General features: G+C 45.0%; 1 protein-coding gene across 1 annotated transcript in view; it reads left to right on the plus strand.

The window, feature by feature from the left end:
- Positions 1-341: 341 nt before the first annotated feature.
- Positions 342-18,141, plus strand: part of LOC148029323 (ubiquitin-conjugating enzyme E2 8) — a 39,923-nt gene continuing 22,123 nt past the window's right edge. The window contains exons 1-2 of the mRNA XM_087688102.1: positions 342-604; positions 1,066-1,193. Of these exons, the coding sequence (XP_087544228.1) occupies positions 535-604; positions 1,066-1,193 (198 nt within the window). The 5' untranslated portion in view covers positions 342-534. The remainder of the gene's footprint in view (positions 605-1,065; positions 1,194-18,141) is intronic.

An 18,141-nucleotide genomic window follows, 5' to 3' on the forward strand; every position in this document is an offset into this window, starting at 1 on the left:
CAATGATTAGCCAAGGACACATGAAGATCACCTTCTCGATGCTTCTATAGACCAACACAAATTGCCCTATTGCCATTAGGGCTAGAGGTATAGCTTGGTGGTTGGAGTGTGTCGGCATATCTCGGCTTACATCATGCAATTCATTGGTGAGAAAGAAAGGAAAAAGAACTATGAGGGACAGCTCCTAATCAAGGGCACTCGCTCCTTGCAAACTTTATCACCTAATCATTATAATTTGTAATACTCAAAGTGTCAAACTTTATTAAGTTTAGTGTAAACCTTAAGATAATGGTTTCCACCCTTTCATTATAATGGCGAAAAACACAATAGGAAATTAAATTAATGGTCATTCACAGAGCGAGTCCTATGTGACATAATTTCATCTATCACTAGGCCAGTTTCTCTCTCTGCACTCGCTTTGCTGTAAGAGCTCTTGACCAGGAACAGGAAGGGAAAGGTTCATCAACACAAGGGAAAGAGAGAGAACTCCAGTCTGTCTCGCTCTGATACTCTCTTCCTCCTATCGCGCGCGCTATGGCTTCCAAGCGAATCCTTAAGGAGCTCAAGGATTTGCAGAAAGATCCACCGACTTCTTGCAGCGCTGGTGTGTGCGTTCTCCGTGTTTTTTCCCCCCGCTTCTGATGCGTACAAGATACTTTACTAGCTTCGATTTGAAGCGAAAATGTAGATTTCATGGCCATTTTTATTTCAGCAGAAGATGTATTGTTTGTGTGTATGCTTAAGCGCATGATGTGCTGCATGTCAATCGCTTTGATCTGCGGTTGCTTCCACATGTGTAAATTGTGCACGTAAATATGTTCTGTCAAGTGCATGAATTTGTGTATGTGAATCAGTTTGCAGTAGTCATTCTTGTTTGCCACACAGAAAAGGCAAAACTTAAGTATATTTCGGAACAACCTGATTGATCATAGATCATGTCTGCAACAAAATTATGTTCTTCAAGGTTTATTGTCAGATCAGTGTTATCTTCAAGTCATAGCCGAAATCTTGTTGGTGGTGTTTCTGGTCTGCATTTTGTCTATCGATTCTGTTGTTGTCTGATAGGTCCAGTTGCAGAAGACATGTTTCATTGGCAGGCCACAATTATGGGACCTACAGATAGTCCATATGCTGGAGGGGTCTTTCTGGTGACAATTCATTTCCCCCCTGATTATCCATTCAAACCTCCGAAGGTAGGCAGTTGTTGCAGTCTTCTCATGGCCATTCCTGCACTTCTTGTTTTTAGTACTTGTGTATATGCATGTAAGCGTAAGACATGCATAATGTGCACATGAGAGAAATATTGTCACATTGTGGTTCAATAAATGTAACAAACAGTGAACTACAACATCTCTTAATTATCAAATATGGAGAAGAGCTAATATGTTAGACATGTCCAGGTGATGTCTGAATGTCTCAAGATATTCTGCTTCCCAAGACTTATACTGAGTTTCTCATGCATCACATTGGCAAGGGTGACTTGGACGAGTAAAAAGCGTTTCTCTCTATCTGTTGTAAAGCATGCCCATGATCAAAGTCAGGCCAAAGGCTAAATACTGCATACACTTTGTTAAGTAGTACAAAATGTACTGCTAAAAGAGGTAGGCCTGCTGGGGAGTAGGTGGTGGTTGCAGATGATGAAATGTGTGACAAGCATATGATAGGACGGATGACAAAGCTCCGAGGGCTAGTTTGCATCAGACATTGCTATAGTTGGAGACTGATCACTCATTGCAAATCAAATTTGCACCCGAGTAGAATGCAGGCACAAAACAATGATGCATTTTGAGTGTGGTGTTGCCTTACATCCTCTATGGTTGTCCTTAGCATCTTAAAGTAGTATTGCTGTAGCCCTCAACTCATGCTTTAAGCCTCAGGAGATCCAGGGGTACTTCAGGCTAGGATCTGTTGTAAGCTGTAGTTGGTAGCAATAAAGATGTTTGCAGTAGCTGCTGCTGTGATGCCTTTAATATTGGTATGGGTCTTGGTTGCAGTCCTCACAACTATCAGCTTCTGCTTTTGTTGTTTGTATTGTATGTGGTGCCGTTCATTTTTAGCTTTGCTTCTAATTTTCAGCTTCAAATTAGCGTGGCTGTACAGAAAGCAGTTACAAACTTTGAGCGCCATTGAACACAAAAGCTGTTACATATTGGGAACCTTGGGACTCAGGAATCTTTGTCTAACATAGCATCTCTAGACTCTGAAAATCTGTGGAATAGTGCTTGCTAAGTTTTTTCTGAATCTACAAATTAGATTTTATTAAAAATCAATAGTAACTGTGCAAGTGATGCATTGTTTTAATTCAATTTTGGACATGCAGAGAAAGGTCAGGCAATGCCCATATTTAAAGAGAACATGCAGATAATTTAATGAATCATCAAGCATTGACACATAAATGCAATGATTTGTCACAACATTGGCTTATAAGTTATGAGTTTTCTGATTAAGAATTTCTACTGAGATGAACGAAGGGATTTTTAGCAAATGTGCAATGTAAGATTTATGGCTATCGTGAAATAAAAGTCTCTGTGGAAGCACTTCTCAATTGATGGTTGTGGCTGGACGAGTAGTTGAAACTGGACTGGGCGGTACTTTTCTTAGTCATGCAGTCATTTGTTAGGATTGCATGCTAGCCCAATGGTTTATAGAAGTTTCATGCAGAGCATTGTGCTACGTATGCGAATTGTCCTTTTTCTCACTCTGAATCATGTGGCAACGTACTTTTGTTATCCTTATGTGATTCTCCATTCTCAACCTCCATGTAAGACATTAATCTCCTTAATGTGCATTGCCATGGAAGATGAGAGAAACCAAGGTGGAGATGACCCTCTTGTCTTATATCATGGTTGTAATGTGGATGTGTACAAGGGTAAACTCCAGCCCCAAGGGCAATCATGCACCCTCACACGTTCCTCAATAACACCTTGCTGATGTGTCCAGGACAGATCCACAATCAGCCTTGAATCAGCATTGCACAGTCTTGATAGCCTCAACTGCAAACATAAGGACTACTGCTTGCCTTGATCCATCAACACTTGTGTTCACCATGTTGAAGGCTGCTCCTCCTAATGATTATCTGATGATGACTCCACAAACTGTGAGCCACCTACCTTGAATAGGCATCGGGATAGCAAGTACCCAACAATCGGGATAGCATGTCAACTTCCTGTCCGAGTAGTCCTAGTCAGCCCTGTCAATTCATCAACCTGGTCTGACCTGACTCTGCCTATGGCAGTTGCCATGTCATTGGGTGCACTACAAAAGAGAGATCCAACCATTTGAGCATTCACCTTTGTATTTAGACATTCCTAGCATCCACATGCCTTTGCTCTTCAATCCTCATTCCTAAAGCAACAAAGAACAAGATGTAGGCTGCAAACAGCAAGATCTATCAAAATTACTTTGGATCGATTTGCAAGTTCATTATGAAGCCATTCTAAGTGCAGCATGGTGAGCATGACAAGCATTATAAAGAGCCCCTTCTATATCACAGCTCCATTAATGTTTGCCTCTTCTTCTTTATGCTCAAGCCCCTTGTCTGTATTTTTCTCTTCCCTCACCACACACCACTCACCACATCACCACCACACACACCCCGTGCATCCCCAAGGGCTGCCTTAGCGAAGTTCACCTCCTCTCCCCCTCAACACAAGCACCATTACCCTTCTCACACTTTGATACCTCATCTTCCTCTTCCCTTTAATACCGCTCTCTCTCTCCTTAATAGTACACCCTTTCTCCTCCCCAACAACAAATATTCTTGCTTCTCTCCATTGCATAACAATATTATCGACAAAATCAATGTTAAGAAACATTAATATCAATGTGACAACACTAACATTGAATGCTAATAATCACAATACATCAAATGTTAAAGCTAGCATAAACATTAATACTAACAATTAGATTAATATAAAATGTTAATAAAAACATCAAGATCAAAAGAACAAATTATTGATGCCAGCCAAACGAACAAGATCTCCATTGCCAATGATAGTCCACTAGGGCCTTGGAGTGGAAACTCTCCAGGTCTTGATCATCAGCACAATAAAAAAACTTGCTCAAAAGCATTCCAATGCCATCCTCAACATGAGTACCGGACAAGAAACATACCTTGTGGTAATGTTAACTACAACATGTGTCCCTCATGCATGCCTCTAACTACATCAGAAGTTCTCTATGTGCTAGATTTGGAATATCTTCTTCTTTTAGCGAGCAAGATTTGTGCTTTTGGTCTTATGGTCGAGTTTCATAAGGACTCTTTTTGAGTACTTGATGGGGCTTCTTGATAGGTTCTTTGTGCAGATCATAAGGAGAATAGAGTCTACAGGATGCAAACTTTATCAGCCTTTACTTCTCTTCTTCTCTCTACATAGACTCGGATTGAGCTATGGCATGCTTGGTTCGGCCAGTTCAACTAAGAGTACCTTCGAAAGGCAGCTCGTGGACAGCTTGTTTGTGGATTACTAGAGATTGGGGTGAGCTACCTGCCATGCGTATCTTGCATTTGTGGCAAGCAAGCAACATGGAGATGCGATTTCTAGCAAGCCTTCGTATAGGGCTAATTAGCCCTTGGAGCTGGTTTCTATGGCCTTATGTGGATCAATCTGGATGGAGTTCCTTTAGGGCACTTTATACTTTATGCTAGTTGATGATTTTAGTAAGATGACTTGAGTGTATTTCTTGGATCCAAGGTCTAGACCTTTCTTACACCTTTAGGATTGGTTGATCTTCGAGAACAAGTTTGGCAGGAAACTCAAGCCGCAACGTTCTAACAAAGGAGGGGCGTTTGTCTCCAACGAGCTAGCCAGGTTTTGTGTAGATCATGGCATTCACTAGGAGTTTGCCAACACGAACATGTCTTAGGAGAATGGCATATTGGAGCGGAAGAATCACACTATGGTTGAGATGGTGAAGACTATGATGAAGCTTTGACAGACACCTCAGTGTCTGTGGGTGGAAGTTGTGGTCATTGTTGTCTAGATCCTTAATTGATCCCCTACTGGTTGGTATGACATCTTTTGAGGCTTACTTTGGTCAAAAGCTGGATGTGTATCTTTTTTTTGGTATACGGGTTTGATGCCTATGTTCACATCCCCAAGAAACAGAGGGATAAGTTTAAGTTGGCTTTCAATGACAGGTGTTTGTGGGTTATAGCTCACAATCAAGGATATACGCTTTTTGATTGTGTTTCACGGGAAGTATACACGAGTTAAGATGTTCGCTTCATGGAGTTTCTAGTTGTTAAGGGGGGTGTTGAGCATCCCGTACTTGGAGATCCAGGTGATAGTTGGGCATTCAATCCAGTGCCTTTGGAGCCTATGCCGCTTGAGGCTCCACATCAGTGGAGGAGGAGATTATTTCACCACCAGATTCACCTATTGAGCCGGCCCCAGTGGACATTCTAGAGAGACTTCGACAGAGGTAGAGTGGAAAGGAGGGTATCAATCTCCTCCTCGTTGGGCACATGATACACTATGTAATGTAGGGATTGAGAGAATTCTTGAGGAGTGATAGCCGCAAGATGGCCCACAGTGATCTGAAAGGAATTAGGCACACTCCATTGAGCTTGTTTGTACTAACTATTGTTTGATGTCTTGTGCCATGCAAGGTAGGGAGGCCACCTCCATGAAGGAGGCTTTGTAGTCACATCATTGGAGGAAGGCTATGGGGTAGGAGTTGTATGTGATTGAGCGGAATGGCACTTGGAATGTTGTGCCTTGGCCTGCTCCTCATAGGAAGGTGATTGTAGTCAAATGGGTATTTAAGACTAAGTACCACAGTGAAGTTTGCATTCCTTAATGGAGATTTGAAGGAGAACTATGTTGAGCATTTTTCCTTATTGAACGGTAATGTGCATTGGTTGAGGAAGAACCTTTATGACCTCAAACAAGCTCCACATGCTTGGAAAGAGAAGATAGACTTGTGCCTCCATGGAAAGTTAGGATATTGATGTTCCTCTTTAGATCCATAGTTGTATGTCCACATCTCCGTTGGAGGGTACGTGTTGATTGTGCTTTATGTGGATGATCTCATCTTGACAATTGACCATGCCTAAAAGGTCAAGTAGACAAAGGAGGCACTACACGAGATGTTCGAGATGATAGATATGGGCCTTCTATTAGTAGGATTGTCAGCTCGTGCATGAGTTTGTGCGTGCCATTTAGGGCTGGGCACATTGTCCTTATTTTAGGTCTTTTTATTGTGATTTATGTGTAGCATTTTAGGCATTTAATGCCAGTTGGCCAGCTGCTGGTTATGGCCTGTTTTGTGCCTATTTATTGGGCTCCTCCTCCTCCTCCTCCTCCTCCTCCTCAATCATACAATCATCATCATTCATTAGGTGGACTTCCCATTGGAGAGAGGAGCGGGTGGTAGTGCCCACTCAGCTAGTGACTCACCGTTGTACATGATTGTCCCGTGTTTGGTATATGGATTCCATTTCTTGAGCATTCTTCTGAGTTCTCTTCTTTGGAGTGTTCTCTCTTTCTTTCTCTTTTGTCTTGTGTTGAGCTGTTCATTTCAGCACTTTTCTATGCTTCCATTGCTCCACCACTTCTGACATGGTATCAGATTGTGGAATCTAGGCTCCTGCTTGCTGTGTTTTTCTACTGATTTCAGGTCTTCACCTTCTCATTGCTGACTAGGCGATAGTCTGTTGCTGCTCCTTGACCTATTTGCTGTTTGCCCAACCTGCATTTGCATTTAATGCAGCATCAGCCTGCATTTACCCCATCAGTACCTGTGTTTTTAGGCTGCGCTGCTGTTTCTCCCCCTAGCGGCTCTTGCACTACCGATGCTTGCTGATTTTTGCTCAGCATATCTGCATTTTTAGGTTTGCTCTTGGTCTTGGGCAGTTCGACATCTTGTGACTGTTTTCTATAGGCTGTTTTTGACTGAGTTTTCCTCATTTCACAACTGTCACCCTTCATTTTTGATCAGATTTTTGATTACATTGCATGTGAACTCTCATTTTGTGAAGTCTTTGCTGTTGTACCGTCTATCTTCTAATGAGGACAACCATGAGGAAGCTATGCTTAGATGGGATATGGATGGTGCGCATGCCTATTTTGATATCTTGTGATGTCTTTCTAAAGAAGTTCTACCATCGGTTACCTCTTGTAGGACATCTCCCGAAGCATGGTTAGATATTGTAGGAGGCACCTTCCACCATGCGTGTAGTGACCCTTTATGGACAGCCACAACAAATGAAGTTCAAGCCTAAGGACACCATTCAATCATTTTTACTTGGAGTTACATAGGTACAGGACTAGCTTTGACATTTGCAGTCTGCCCTTCTAGAGGCACATCTTGTTGGAATGGTAGTCTAGAAGCTCCGCTCAGAGTTTGATGGAGTGGCCAGTACTTTGCGGGTGCAGATATCATCTACACGTGTGAGCTTTACACATATGTCCTTACAGCTTCAGAGAGGGGTGACAGGAAGAAGAAGTCAAAGGCCTAGTGTTATCATTGTGGTAAGAAGGGCCACTTGTTGCAGAAAGCATACAAGGAGTTAGTAGCCTCACGGACGAAGAAAGCGAAGAAGAAGAAGCAAGATGTGGATTCCTCCGACGAGTCATCCTCTTCCTCAGACTTCGACTCTGATCTTCCGGCTAACGAGAAGTCCAAGGTGTGGAAAAGATCCACTTCTTCAAACCAAGGAAAGGGCTTGACTGTCCCTTCCTTTGTTGCTTTCTAGTCCAAGTGATGTGGTTATCCCTCATGGCTCTCTAGTGCTAGAGATGGAGTGTGAGAGGGTGATGAGATGGGGCAGTTGGGCCTCATCTATACAAGCATATAGATGCACATGTTCCAAAGGGGGACATCCGTGACACATCCACCGAAGTTTGATAGGTTTAAATTTTGGAGCTGGGATTGACATCCAGGTTCATGATGAGCTCGTTATTCGACAGAGAGCGGGTTTGGTTCCTAGTCTTGCTCACATGAGGGGACACTTTGGCAGTTTGGCCAAAGGTAGGGAATCCATGGTCATGTAAGTTTAGAGGCATTTTTGATAGGATGGTTTTATATGTTACTGTGAGATATTGATGGACACAGAGACATGCTATGATTCATCTCTATTTTTAGGAGTTGGTATGATCGACATCGACATCGGGTTCTCTCAGAGGCGCCTTGGTGGTGGCTTGATCACCTATTGCTTATGTATCGATGATTCTACTTTGGTGGTTCTATGTTGTATAGATTATGATGAGCTATTCTCCTTGTATCATTATACTAGATCACCCATGATGTGAGAGAGGGTGTTAGCAGGATTGTTAGCTCATGTGTGAGTCTATGCTCGCCATTTAGGCGCGGGCACATTGTTTTTATTTTAGGTCTTTTTATTGTGATTTATGTGTAGCATTTTAGGCATTTTATGCCAATTGGCTAGCATTCAATGCTGGCTGACCAGGCGTTGGTTATGGCCTATTTTGTGTCTATTTATTGGGCTCCTCCTTTTCAGTCATACAATCATTGTAATTCATCAAGTAGGCTTTTCGTTGGAGAGAGGAGTCGGTACTAGTGTCCACACAGCCAGTGACTCACTGTTGTACGTGATTGGCACCTGTTTGGTATATGGATTTCATTTTGTGAGCTTTCTTCTAAGTTCTCTTTTTTGTAGTGTTCTCTCTTTCTTTCTCTTCTGTCTTGTGTTGAGCAATTTATTTCAGCACTTGTCTATGCTTCCATTGCTGCACCACTTTGACACCTTCACTTCTTTCTAGGTCATGAGATTTGGTAGACTTCGAGGGGTGTTTTCATTCTCCCATTAGTAGTACTTGCAAGAGCTTTTGACTACGTTTGAGATGGAGGAATGTAAGGCTTATTTTTCTCCCATGGATCTAAACTAGAAGGCTACGGCCCATGCAGATTCACTAGCGGTGGATGCTATTTGCTACAAGTAGTTGATTGGGTCATTGATATGGCTCCTTAACATTTGGATTGATTTGTGTTTTTGTGTTGGTTTACTTGCAAGGTTCATGAGTGAACCCAAGCTAGTTCATTGGCAGGCTGCTATGAGGATTTTGCGGTTCTTGAGGGGGACCCTTGACCTAGGTATTTATTATCTAGCAGGTACATGAGATGTAGTCTTGGTTCTACAGGGCTGGATGGATTCAGATTGGGCTGGAAATGTTGACCATCAAAGGTTAACAACAGGATTTCGCTTCACTTCGGGTGTAGGTGCTATCTCTTGGAGTAGCAAGAATTAGCCCATTGTTGCCCTATCATCTACAGAGGCAGAGTATTGAGCCGCATCTTCTAGCATGTGAAACAATGTGGCTTCAGTGATTGTTAGGAGAGCTTACTTGTCCTTAGATAGGTCCGACTATACTGCATTGCGAGAATGAGAGTTGCATTGCTTTGGCAAGGGATCCTGTATTCCATGCTAGATCAAAGCACATTGAGATACAACACCATTTCATTTGGGAGAGAATCTTGGATGAGACGTTGATGTGGTTTATTGCAAGATGGGGGACAACTTGCCAAATTTGTTTATAAAAGCTTTTCCTCAGACCATCTTTGACAACACTCTAGACCCTTGAGCCTTATGCCCCGTCTAGGATCTGAGAGGGAGTGTAGGAGATTTATTCATCCCTTGGATAGGCATTGGCAGGTTTCAGTTGTACAGTTAGCACTCTCGGTCACAGTTACCCCTTTCCTACTTATCAGGTCAGATAGCTAGATGCAGTCTACAGGTCATTTCTAGCTTTATTGGGCAGTTGGCAGGCTAGGCAGATTGTGCAGATTCCCATGTAATAGCTCCACATTAGTGTGTAGCTTTCTAGTCATTATTTTATTCAGCGATTGTTCTTGTGAATTGGCTGACCCAATTATTTTATTATTATTTTTCATGTCTATTTATAGGCAGCTTGCCTTGGGTCATCATTCACTTGTCTTTTCAGGTAGTGATAGAGATTGGCTCCTGGTGATACATTCGAGAGCCCGTGTATACATTTGCCTTTTTCATTTCAGCATTTATCGATTGCGGATTTTTGTGTTCTACAGCCTCTTTTCTCTCTCCCTCTTCTCTCGTGTTCATTTTCTTTCAGCTTGGTCATACCCTTCCGTGTTCATTGCACTCTGACAACAACCAGGTCCCAACTGGCATCCCATATCCACTAGTACTACAACATCCTAGTGCGAGAACAGGTCGACCTACAAGCTAACAGTCCAAAAGTGATGATCACACAATGATGTACACAATAGGGTCTTGAGTTTGCCCTAAACTTAAAAGTGCCCCTAGTGCTGTCTCACCTATGCTACTAGTGCCTATTCAAACATCCAAAAATGTAAGAGGTAGCATGTCTACGAGCTCCAAAATGTTGATTAGCCTTCAAAAAATGCAACTATAGTGGTGGGAGGTTGGGTGGTAGTTGGATAGTAGTTTGATGTGTCCTTTATTAGTGGTGATGTCGTCCAAATGAGTAGGCTACAACATGCTGAGATGGACCGGCAGTAGCTTTAGATGGGATGTGGGTAGCAATGTGGGGATAGAGGGCTGATGGTGGAGGGCGAAGTGTGTGAATGATGAGAACAAAGGATGCACAAACAATTGACTCTATTTATTGAGGATTGGGATCTATCCTATTGTTCAAAGTAAATCCATTTATTATTTCTAATCAACATTAATTAGTTTTGGGGCTATTTTAAGAAAAAATAATCAAGGATCAATGTAGTGTAATTGATGAATAATACTTTATTAAGACATTTGACTTGTCGCATTTGAGAGTTGTAAGCTCGTGGGATGCCCAAATTTGTTACACCATTGCAAAGAAGGAATTGTTGGTGTTCATCCATGTATTAAAAAGTTGGCATCATTATTTGTATGGCATCTAGTTTATTATTTGGACTAATCGATCTTTGTGGATGAAAGACGAGATGAACAAACCTTATGTAGGAGTTTGACTTTGAGATCCATACTGAAAGGGCATAACTAATATAGAAGTCAAGGCCCTTTTGTGTGAATCGTTGTGTGATCACCACTATTGGATTCTTGGCATATAGGTCAAGGTGTTTGCACATTAAAATGGTGTGGGTTGGTGGTGTAGGGATACCAACTCTTGGGATGTGGTCATGATCCGATATGCTACTACCTCCTAGGCTTGGGGGTGAGCTTGTTTGGCTCTATGGTTTAAAGGTGAGTATGATGTTCATTACCTTTATGTTCTTTGTTGTGGATATAGCTTTTGTCATGTCGCATGTCTAGGTTGGATTTTAGGGGGACATTTCAGATCACTATACTGATACTACAGACAATCCAATGAAAGTAGTAGAGACTTTCTTTGGCCTTCATAAGTTGATTGTTGCTCAAACATGTTATACCATTGGAGAGAAGGAATTGTTGGTTGTCATCCATGCGCTTAAAATATGATGTCATTACTGGTATGATGCTTGGTTCCTTATTTGGAGTAACCACCATTTGCTAAAATTCATTGGTCTTTGTGGCCAAAAGGCAAGAGGGTTAGAGCTTATATGGGAGCTTGAAATTGAGACTTGTTATTGTAAATTAGGGTTTTGCTTATGGAACACATAAACTCTCTAGGAATGCATTTCTTTTTTAATGAAAGTTTTGGTAATAACATGTTTTGGGGCTCTTTAAAAGAGCTAATTACATTATAATGTATTTCCAGCTCAACGTCCCCTCTTTGGCCCCAAAACTAGAACCAAAAAGGGATTGGAAGAAATGTTGAAGCCATTTTTACTCCAAGGCATTCTATCCAGGGTTGTCAGGTACGATACGGTACGGTACGATAAAATACGGTACTAATTGGTATCTTATGATTTTATAAGGTACGGTACGATATTAGTACAAAAAAAAAACAAACAAAAACTTGGTTGTTTTGGATTATAGATAATAGAACACATGTTTAGAGCTAAAATAGCAATGCCACTTGAGTTAATAGGATGAATACATGAGGATAACAAGGAAAAACCTCATGCACAACATGCGTAATGTGCTACTAGAAGACATATGGGAGTGTATATGTAATATATCAAAGAACAAAACAAAGTTTAGGGCGGATGGACAAACAGACTCTTCATTCTTTTGAGAGAGAGAGAGAGAGAGAGAGAGAGAGAGAGAGAGAGAGGAGAATTTCCATCCGTAAGCAATTAGGACATAACAAAGGGTGTCATTGTCGGTTGGCCAATGGCCTACCAAGGCTACAGAGGTGATGGTTATCTTATGTAGAGAGATGAAGCGATCATCCAAGAGAGGCCAAGGCATTAGACAAAGAGTGCTTATCAATTGCCCAATGGTTTACTAAGTTTTCATCCTATAAAGTAGTTGTGCCACAAGGGGAGAATGAAAAGGCATGGTTAGATCCAACATCTCAAAATAAACAAGCTAGCTAGACCATCAATGACAAAGGAGAAGCGCAAAGAAGCCTGGAGGGATGGTGTTGTGGTAAAAGAACCACTATTGGAGACAACGCAAGATTTGCTTAAGGGTGCTTTGCACAATGAGATGCAAAGAGTAATGCTACATGATGAGAATGTTAGCCTTCTCTTTATCATTCTCAGTCTGTCATCTCCTGGTTGTGAGCTCCTGTCAGAGTCTGACAGGAGACAGAGGAGCTCTGTCAGTTCGTTTAGTGGCCATCCTTGTCAGTCTGCAGCCTTTGGGAGACATACAGCCCATACTGGGCTGTTATTCTGCAGTCGGCCCAGTTTCCTGGGCAGGTCGGCCAGATCTGGCCAAAGTCGGCCAGATCTGGCTGGTCGGCCAAATCTGGCCGACCCCCCCAGTCATTCCAGCATTGTACTCTGCAGATTCAGCACTGTCTCCGTCATCTCCGTCTCCGGCATTGGTGCTGCCATTGCTTCCAGTCTGTTCTGGTGCCCTCACTGACGCTCCGGGCTGCGTGCAGGGACTGCTCTGTCCATTTTAGTGTATTCAGCATTCATCTCAGTTAGTGCAGACTTTCTTCCTTCATTCTCTGCTTTCTCTCTCCTCTCCTCTGTGTTCGTGTTCTTCCGTTGCGCACTCTCACATGGTATCATCGCCTGATTGAGAGCACGGAGGACATACCCTCAGGAGTGAGATACCTTACTGCTGCTGCCATCTGATCAACAACTGCCAGGCGACTTCTTCAAGAGGCCTTTCAGCCTGCGTTTTCCTGTCCACGCTGTCTGCAGAGGCTGCCACGTCATCCAGCGACGCAGAAACCCTGCGTTTTCCACCAGGCTGTCCCTCCTCCTGCTGGGTGACCTCTCTACAGGCTGCGTTTAGGCGGCACATTTCCTGCTGGCGACTTCTTTCCGGGCTGTTTCCTGGTGCTTGTGGTCTCTTTTCTGGTGATCGTCATCAGTTATCTTTGCGTTTTGCAGATCCAAGTGTTTGTAGGCATTCTCTGCCTGCGTCTTGGTGGTTGGTGACCACATTGCTGGTCATATTTCGACATCGGCACAACTTTCTTTGGTATTTTGCAGATTGGAAGATGTCTTACCAGTTTTCAGGCTTTGATGACTCAAAGGATGAACTTCTTTCTCATCATTCCTCTGAGCGGAGGCGGGATTATCATGAGGTTCGACGTCAAGAAGAACCTCCTCGCACTTGTCCTTCTTCAGTCCATGCATCTCAGAGGGTTCCATCTACCGCGAAGGTTTCTTCAGTGAAGACTGCTTCAGATGTGCGGATGCCTTCCTTGATTCCCTCTATTCAGGTGCCGATTCTCCCTTCCTTTCTGAAGGAAGATAAGTTGGATGGTTCCAACTACTCCCTCTGGTCATGCAAGGTGGCATGCATCCTCGATACATTTGACCTTTGGGAGCTTGTTTCTTCACCAATCGACTATCCCCCCGCGGATTCGTCCGATGGCACCTCTATGGATCGTGCAGCCTTATGGGATAGGCTCAACTCTTGAGCCCGTTCCTTTCTTTTTATGAGTCTCCATGATTCCGTTCTTGTACATGTTCACAGGTTACAGACCGCGGCGGAAGTGTGGAAGAAGCTTGCGTCTTTGTATCAGCACAAGACATTTGCCCACAAGATTTCCTTGGAGAAGAAGTTGCGGATGCTCAGTCTTGATGATTCTTCTTCCATGAAGGAGCACATCACGAAGATGGAGGATATGCGAGGCGAGTTAGCCTCTCTTGGTCGTATGATATCGTCTGAGGATATGGCGATGATTCTGTTGACTCAGCTGCCATCACCCCGATATGATGTCTTCTATACCAGCCTCATCACTTTGAGGACCCGTGAGACACTCCTATGGGAGGAGCTTTCCCCGCTTGTCTTGGAGCATGACGAGTGACTCAAAGAGGTGGGAGCCAGTGGCTCCACCAAGGCATTTATGGCCGGCACAGGTGGCGGCAAGAAGAAGAAACAAAAGAAGGAGAAGACCAAGGACAAGAAGGAGGAGGACAAGAAGGATGCGAAGGGAAGAAGCCCAAGTGTCTCCATTGTGGGAAGGGCACTCATCCCGAGGAGAAGTGTTGGTAGAAGTATCCCCATTTGAAGCCTAAGGAGAAGGACTCGAAGGCGGCCCCAGCCACAACAGCAGGAGAAGCCTTGGCTCGTCGACAGTGGAGCATCTTCACATAGACCTTCCGTCAGGATTGGCTTCAGGATCTTCGTTCCAGAGGGGGTACCGTCACCATTGGTGACAATTCTACAGTCCCTCCCTGTTTGAGGCGTGGGGACTTTACCTATGTTTTCTGACAGGCGGTCTTCCTCCGCCAAAGTTCTCTATGTCCCTGATTTGGGTTTTAACCTATTATCTGTGCATGGCCTTACTCAGTTAGGTACCCGATGCAGTCACAGTGGAGGATGCTTCTACAGGTGATGCTCTTTGGACAGGTACACAGGAGGGTGGGCTTTATACACTCACAGCCTTGGCTGCGCGGACTTCCTATGAGCTTGGGCTGCTTTGGCATGCTCGGTATGGTCATTTGAACCTCGATTCTCTTCGCCGGGCTTCTAGGAGGAAGATGGTGGAGGGACTTCCTGATTTCCCTCCTTTCCACACTTTGTGCCCTAGCTGCTTGAGGGGCAAGCAGCCCAGGCAGCCACACCCTCAGGTTGCTTCTAGGAGGGCTACTTCTCCGCTTGAGTTGGTTCACACCGACCTTTGCGGACCTATGGGCACGACCTCCCTTGGGAAGGCCAGGTATTTGATGCTGATTGTGGACGACTTTAGTCGTTATGTGTGGCCTTATTTCTTGGAGTATAAGAGCGAGGCGTACTCCCGTTTCTGTGTGAGTGGTAGGTGTTTGTGGAGACCCAAACAACTTCCAAGGTTCGTGGCGTTCGAGCTGATCATGGTGGCGAGTTCACTTCTCACCTTTTCTCTCAGTTTTGCAGGGATCATGGTATTCGGGTGAAGTATTCCCATCCGAATACACCATTAGAGAATGGTGTGGTGGAGCGTGCGAATCGGACCATGGTGGAGATGGCCCGATCTATGCTGGAGCATAGGAGTCTTCCTCATTTCCTTTGGGGTGAGGCGGTGGCTACAGCGGTGCATATTCGCAACCGCTCTCCGACTTCGGCGTTACAGGACATGACTCCGTATGAGGCTTTCTTTGGAAAGAAGCCTTCCGTGTCCCATTTTCGCATCTTTGGGTGCGATGCTTTTGTCCATGTGGACAAGAAGAAGAGGAAGACGAAGTTCGACTCTAAGTCAAGAAAGCTTATCTTCGTTGGTTATAGCACGACCACGAAGGGATATCAGCTCTACGACCTGACGACGCGGAAGGTCAAGGTGAGCAGGGATGTGATCTTTGATGAGGCTTCGGCCTCTGAGGATCCGATTGATGGTTCCATTACAGATGTTTCTTCGTCATCGACGGATCCCCCCCCCACACCACCACCCCTTCTCTCCCTTCACTTCCTTCCAGGATACCCCTTAGCACCCCCCCTATTCCTCCTCCTTCGGCTTCCCTTTCCCCTTTGGTGGATGTGACTCCGTCTTCTACGAGCTCTTCCCTCTCCACTTCGGGATCTTCACGGGATACACAGCCTTCTTCTGATGCGGAGGATCTACCTTCACTCGGTGAGGGGGAGTCCCTCTCCGATTTGGGTGCTTTGCAGGTTCCGGAGACCCCCCGGTCTCCCTCACAGCAGCAGGAGTCTCTCAGGATTCCTTTATGGTATCGCCGGCTCATGCAGGATTCAGGTGTTACGCACTTTCCTGCTTCTTCTACAGGCCCACGTCGATCAGCACGTTTACAGGCCTAGCGGGATAGTTCACTATGTGTGAACTATGCTCTTATGTCACAGATTCTTCAGGATTCTGAGCCTTCCACTGTGGAGGAGGCTCTTGCACAGGATATTTGGAGACAGGCTATGCAGGCCGAGCTCGATTCCATCGAGCGAAACCATACGTGGGAGCTTGTTCCGCGTCTCGCGAAACGGAAGGTGATAGGTGTGAAATGGGTCTTTAAGACCAAGTATCTTGCAGATGGCTCCTTGGACAAGCATAAGGCTAGGCTTGTTGCCAAGGGTTTTGCACAGCGTGCAGGCTTGGACTACTTCGAGACTTTTGCTCCTACAGCCAGGATGTCCACCATTGGAGTTCTTTTGGCTCTTGCTGCTCACCACCGTTGGCCTGTTTATCAGATGGACGTCAAGTCTGCTTTTCTGAATGGCGTTCTTGAGGAGGAGATTTATGTTTCACAGCCTCCTGGTTTTCTTGTGCAGGGGAAGGAGGATCATGTCTATAGGCTGCGGAAGGCTCTTTATGGCTTGAAGCAGGCTCCTCGTGCTTGATACTAGCGGATTGACCGCTTCTTTCTACAGAGTGGCTTTACGCGCTCCGCTTATGATCCCAACCTCTACTTACGGGTTGTGGATTCTCTTTCTGTGTTCCTTATCTTGTATGTGGATGATCTTATCATTACAGGGAGCGACACTCAGCAGGTGGAGCATACACGGTCCATTCTTCAGCAGGAGTTTGACATGACGGATCTAGGGATCCTTCACTTCTTTCTAGGCCTGGAGATCTATCAGATGGCACAGGGCATTTTTATCTCGCAGCACAGGTACATCTCCGAGCTTCTTTCGGAGTTTGATATGGCTGAGTGTCGGCCTATCTCATGCCCCATGGATCCCGAGTCCAAGCTTTTGACAGCTGGAGTTCCCCTTCCAGATCCCACCCGTTACAGGTGCCTTGTCGGCTCTCTTATCTGGCTGCTTCACACTCGGCCGGATATCTCTTTTGTGGTGGCTTTATTGTCTTCTTTTATGCAGACTCCTACCCAGGATCATTGGCAGGCAGCCTTGCGGGTTCTTCGCTATTTACAGGGGACTCGATCCTTCGGGATCATGTATGGAGATGGAATTACCCTTTCTGGATGGAGTGATTCTGATTGGGCAGGTGATGTGGATTCGAGACGATCCACTACAGGTTATGCTTTCACCCTTGGATCCGGTGCTGTCTCTTGGAGCAGCAAGAAGCAGCCTACTGTGGCACTTTCTTCTACAGAGGCTGAGTATCGGGCCCTATGTTCGACCGCTATGGAGGCAGTTTGGCTCCGTCGCTTACTGGCAGAGATTGGCTTTTCCCAGACCGGACCTACGGAGCTGCGCGTGGATAACCAGAGTGCTCTTGCTCTGGAACCCGGTGTTTCATGCTCGCACGAAGCACATTGAGGTTCAGTATCACTATGTTCGAGAGCGGATCGTGGATTCGGAGCTGGTGGTGGTCTATTGTCCTATGGCGGCCAATGCAGCTGATCTCTTTACGAAGCCTTTGCCTCAGGCTTCTTTACTTCATCACATGTGGTTCTTGGGTCTTCAGACCCTCCCAGGATCTGAGAGGGGGTGTTAGCCTGCTCTTTATCATTCTCAGTCTGTCATCTCCTGGTTGTGAGCTCCTGTCAGAGTCTGACAGGAGACAGAGGAGCTCTGTCAGTTCGTTTAGTGGCCGTCCTTGTCAGTCTGCAGCCTTTGGGAGACATACAGCCCATACTGGGCTGTTATTCTGCAGTCGGCCCAGTTTCCTGGGCAGGTCGGCCAGATCTGGCCAAAGTCGGCCAGATCTGGCTGGTCGGCCAAATCTGGCCAGGTCGGCCAGTTTACTGGCCTGGGGGCTATATATAGCAGCCCCCCCCAGTCATTCCAGCATTGTACTCTGCAGATTCAGCACTGTCTCCGTCATCTCCGTCTCCAGCATTGGTGCTGCCATTGCTTCCAGT

Source organism: Lygodium microphyllum, chromosome 11 (genome assembly GCF_053477565.2).
Source record: "Lygodium microphyllum isolate KBCC chromosome 11, Lygodium_microphyllum_v1.1.10, whole genome shotgun sequence".
Lineage (NCBI taxonomy): Eukaryota > Viridiplantae > Streptophyta > Polypodiopsida > Schizaeales > Lygodiaceae > Lygodium > Lygodium microphyllum.